Source organism: Gamsiella multidivaricata (genome assembly GCF_025024155.1).
Source record: "Gamsiella multidivaricata strain RSA 2152 chromosome Unknown BC939scaffold_126, whole genome shotgun sequence".
NCBI classification, from domain to species: domain Eukaryota; kingdom Fungi; phylum Mortierellomycota; class Mortierellomycetes; order Mortierellales; family Mortierellaceae; genus Gamsiella; species Gamsiella multidivaricata.
This window is the reverse complement of record NW_026251834.1, coordinates 63,809-67,168: the sequence shown is the minus strand read 5'-3', so window position 1 is coordinate 67,168 and position 3,360 is coordinate 63,809. Positions and strand designations below refer to the sequence as shown.

At 47.7% G+C, this 3,360-nt stretch overlaps 1 protein-coding gene across 1 annotated transcript; it reads left to right on the top strand.

Annotated features, from left to right (window-relative positions):
* Nucleotides 1–2,073: 2,073 nt before the first annotated feature.
* On the top strand, nucleotides 2,074–2,933 carry BC939DRAFT_482046 (uncharacterized protein; the record flags this gene model as incomplete). Its single annotated transcript, XM_051559082.1, has 2 exons — nucleotides 2,074–2,305; nucleotides 2,434–2,933. The coding sequence occupies 2 exons, from the start codon at nucleotides 2,074–2,076 to the stop codon at nucleotides 2,931–2,933; spliced, it is 732 nt and encodes a 243-aa protein (XP_051406508.1).
* Nucleotides 2,934–3,360: the final 427 nt, after the last annotated feature.

The following is a 3,360-nucleotide window of genomic DNA, read 5'->3' as shown; positions in this document are numbered from 1 at the left end:
TAATTCAATATTAATTCAGTGTCGTCTATTGAAAAAATATACCTCGGCATACTCAATAGGCCAGGTGCACGAAAGGATAGAGTGAGCACTTGCTCCCATCATCTAGACCGAGGACACGGCTCGAGGCGCTCTGGGGTACATGTGCACATGGTGCACATGTCGCTGGTCGGTTGTGCTCACAATAGATTTGAGTGAGGTGGAGGTGAAGGGAGACGGAGAGAATATTTAATATCCGCTGTAAGCTTAACCCTCTTTCCCATGTCCAAGTAGCCCTGTTAAGCAAAGGCTACAGCCTCACAGGTGCATGCGTGCTCTGGGAAGGCTGTCGCCATACTTCGCCCAGTACCTAGGCCACCTCCCCCATCGATCACATGTATGTTCATGTATAATCAGCAGCCAGCATGTTTCTCCTTCCCACCAACCCAAACACCAACACTGCTCCTCATGCATTTATCTGCTTGTAAATTAAGCATGTGAGTAGCTATGCTATTCATATGGTGGGCTTTGATTGAAAAAGCCGACACTATCTATCGCTATCTACGGTATCATACCGCAAGGGTGTAGGAGCCATTACCGGGGGGAGGGGGAAAGCTTCCCTGTTGTTGCGCGTCACTTGGTGAAATGCTTGAATCACTAGCTGAAAGCGCTTCGTCTACAAAATAAAAGTAAAAAATAAGGTGCTGTAAACTTTAGAATACTGCCACAAATATCAGGCATCTACCACTGTCTTTCTCTAGTCGGCGAAGACTTATTGCGCCATTTTCAAGAATATGAACGAGGTAGCCAAAAAGGTGACCGGGCCTTGGCATCGAGTTGCGTCCACTTGCCCCCCATCTATCCTTCCTCCCCTACGCTCTCGCCCCTCCACCTTTCCCGGTCGATGTGCTTTTTGACTACGCCAGCCATTCATGATTTATAGCGATGCCGCATATCCGTTGCTGGCATGTGGGATGATCGAAAAAAAGAAAGTACCTGGGCGTATGCCCTGAAAATAAAGAACGTACGAAGGATATCCATATCGATATAGTTAAGAAGTGTTCGCCTGCGAGCGACGATATGATGGGGACGTTTTCTGGCGAGACTAGAGGCGGTTCTGCACAATAGGGAAAGTAAAGATGGATCATGTTTTCCTCAAGCAAAGGCTAAGCAACAAGAAGTCTACATGAGAACATTGCAGGAGTATATAAATATGACTGTAGAAAAGCAGGGTCCTATCCATACTAAACAGGAAGGACGGGCAGATAGGGCTGTAATGGTATTGAGCACCTTACTGGTGATCTCTCTTGATCCCCCATTCAACAGCCGCCAGGTTTGAAGGATTCGAGACGAGAACGGCGCGAAGAACGTCTTCAAACGTCAATGTGGATATACGTTTCGTTGGCTCGCTACGAGAACGCGTACTTGAGGTTTGGATCTAAGAATCAAGCTGACCAATGAAATTCCTTGCTTTTAACCGTCGTTCTCCACCTTTAACCTTCACCAGTCCCCCTCTCACGCGTCTCTCCCTTGTGTCTGATCACGCCTTCATCAAGGACCGGTCTCATCATCGCCTCAGCTACAGCTTGTCCGTGCTTTTCCAGCCCAGGCAGATTCCAGCATCTAGACTTTTTCAACATATTACTACACTCATCCCACCCCTCTTCTGTCATCCACCATGACGAGGCGCCAGCCCTACGGTCAACCGCAGTCGATGTTACAACTTGGGGACGCAGCACCGTCTCTATCAGCCGTACCACATGTAATGCAAACTACATCGTCGCCTTCTCAGCATGGACCCAATTTAACCTCCAGGATACAAACCCCTACCCCCAAAACTAATCTCAGAAAAAACTTCTGGGTCTCTTCAGGAATGGATTTGTTTGTCGATTGGATAACTGATCCGCGCAACCACGAAAGACTCAACCAAAAGCGCGCGAAATTCATGTAGAGATCGCCAATTAAGTCAACGCAAGGAATAGCACCGACTGAGATCAACAGCGGGTCAAGTCCAAGATTGAATATGCAAAGAAAAAGTACGACCAAGCTAGGGCGATATTACAACAATCCGGTGCTGGAGACGTACAACGTGAACAGATGCTATCTCTTTGTCCTCATTTCGACAGATTTCATGCTGTTTATGATGGAAGCCTTGCAAGAAACCGACGTCAATCAGTCACCTTTCCGGATGATCCTCCTCATCGGCGCTCACTCAGACTCTCCACCTTGGAAGTACCTGGCAGAGATGACGGAGATGACAGAGAATATTCCCCAGAATCCAATGAGTCTGAAGCTGACATTTCAGAGGCCACAGACGACCTCCACTCAGGTATGTACTATATCATTTTCAGAGCCCTTATCAATCGGAGAAAGTTTTCTAATCCTGCGCGAGAATTTTGATGGCGATGGCAGTCGTAGCAGATAGTGACTCTCGGCGTATACGAGGCAAAAGCGTAGGATCAGCGAGGAAACGTCGAAAGCTTGACGTCTTCGAATCGCCCGTGGATGTGATTGAAGCCCCCGAAGGCTTAAAGGACGTGGGTATCAAAGCGGTGGATATCTATGCAAAGGAATTAGAGGAGAATAGGAAGGATGCTAGACGTCGGGAACAAGCGCTAGAAGCGAAGGAGCAAGCGGTTGCAGAGAAAATGAATACGTTGGCTGAGAAGTTGCTGGATATCGAAAGGAACCATTATATACTGCTGAAAAAGTGGGCTCGGGAGCAGTACGCATCATTTGTGGGACGTGTGGAACTGTTTGAGGCTGAGAAATCCGAGTTCAAGCAAGAGAAGGCCGAGTTCAAGCAAGAGAAGGCCGAGTTCAAGCAAGAGAAGGCCGAGTTCAAGCAAGAGAAGGCCGAGTTCAAGCAAGAGAAGGGAGAGTTCAATCGGCTGCATTTGGAACATGCGGTGATAAAGCGCGAGCTCGAACTAGTGAGAGTACAGCTGAATTCGTAGAATGCTACCAAATAATCTGTTGTATTAAAAGTGTCGGCTATCTCCTACGATTTATTCTGTAGTGTCTAAGTACTTGTCTCTATGGTGCTATTGATGGAATTGTCGTTGCTGAACCTGGGGTTGTGGCAAGGTTGTGGGCACCGTCCGGTTGAGGTCGGCTGCTGAGAAAGGGGCAGTACTTGAGGAGCAGATGCGTCAACGTTGTTTTTGTTATGACCAGCCATCTTGCTGGCGGAGGTGTGGCGAGAGACAAGATGAGAAGGAGGAACACAAACGCAAGAGTGCGGATATTTATTCTCTCTGCGAAGAACAATTGCTCGTCTACAACCTTATTCCCATCGAGTCAACTAATTGTTCTTTTCCCTTCCAACTAAAAATCTTTTGTCCCCAGGAACACAGCCCCAAGGTTGGGGCATAGTCTAGTCTA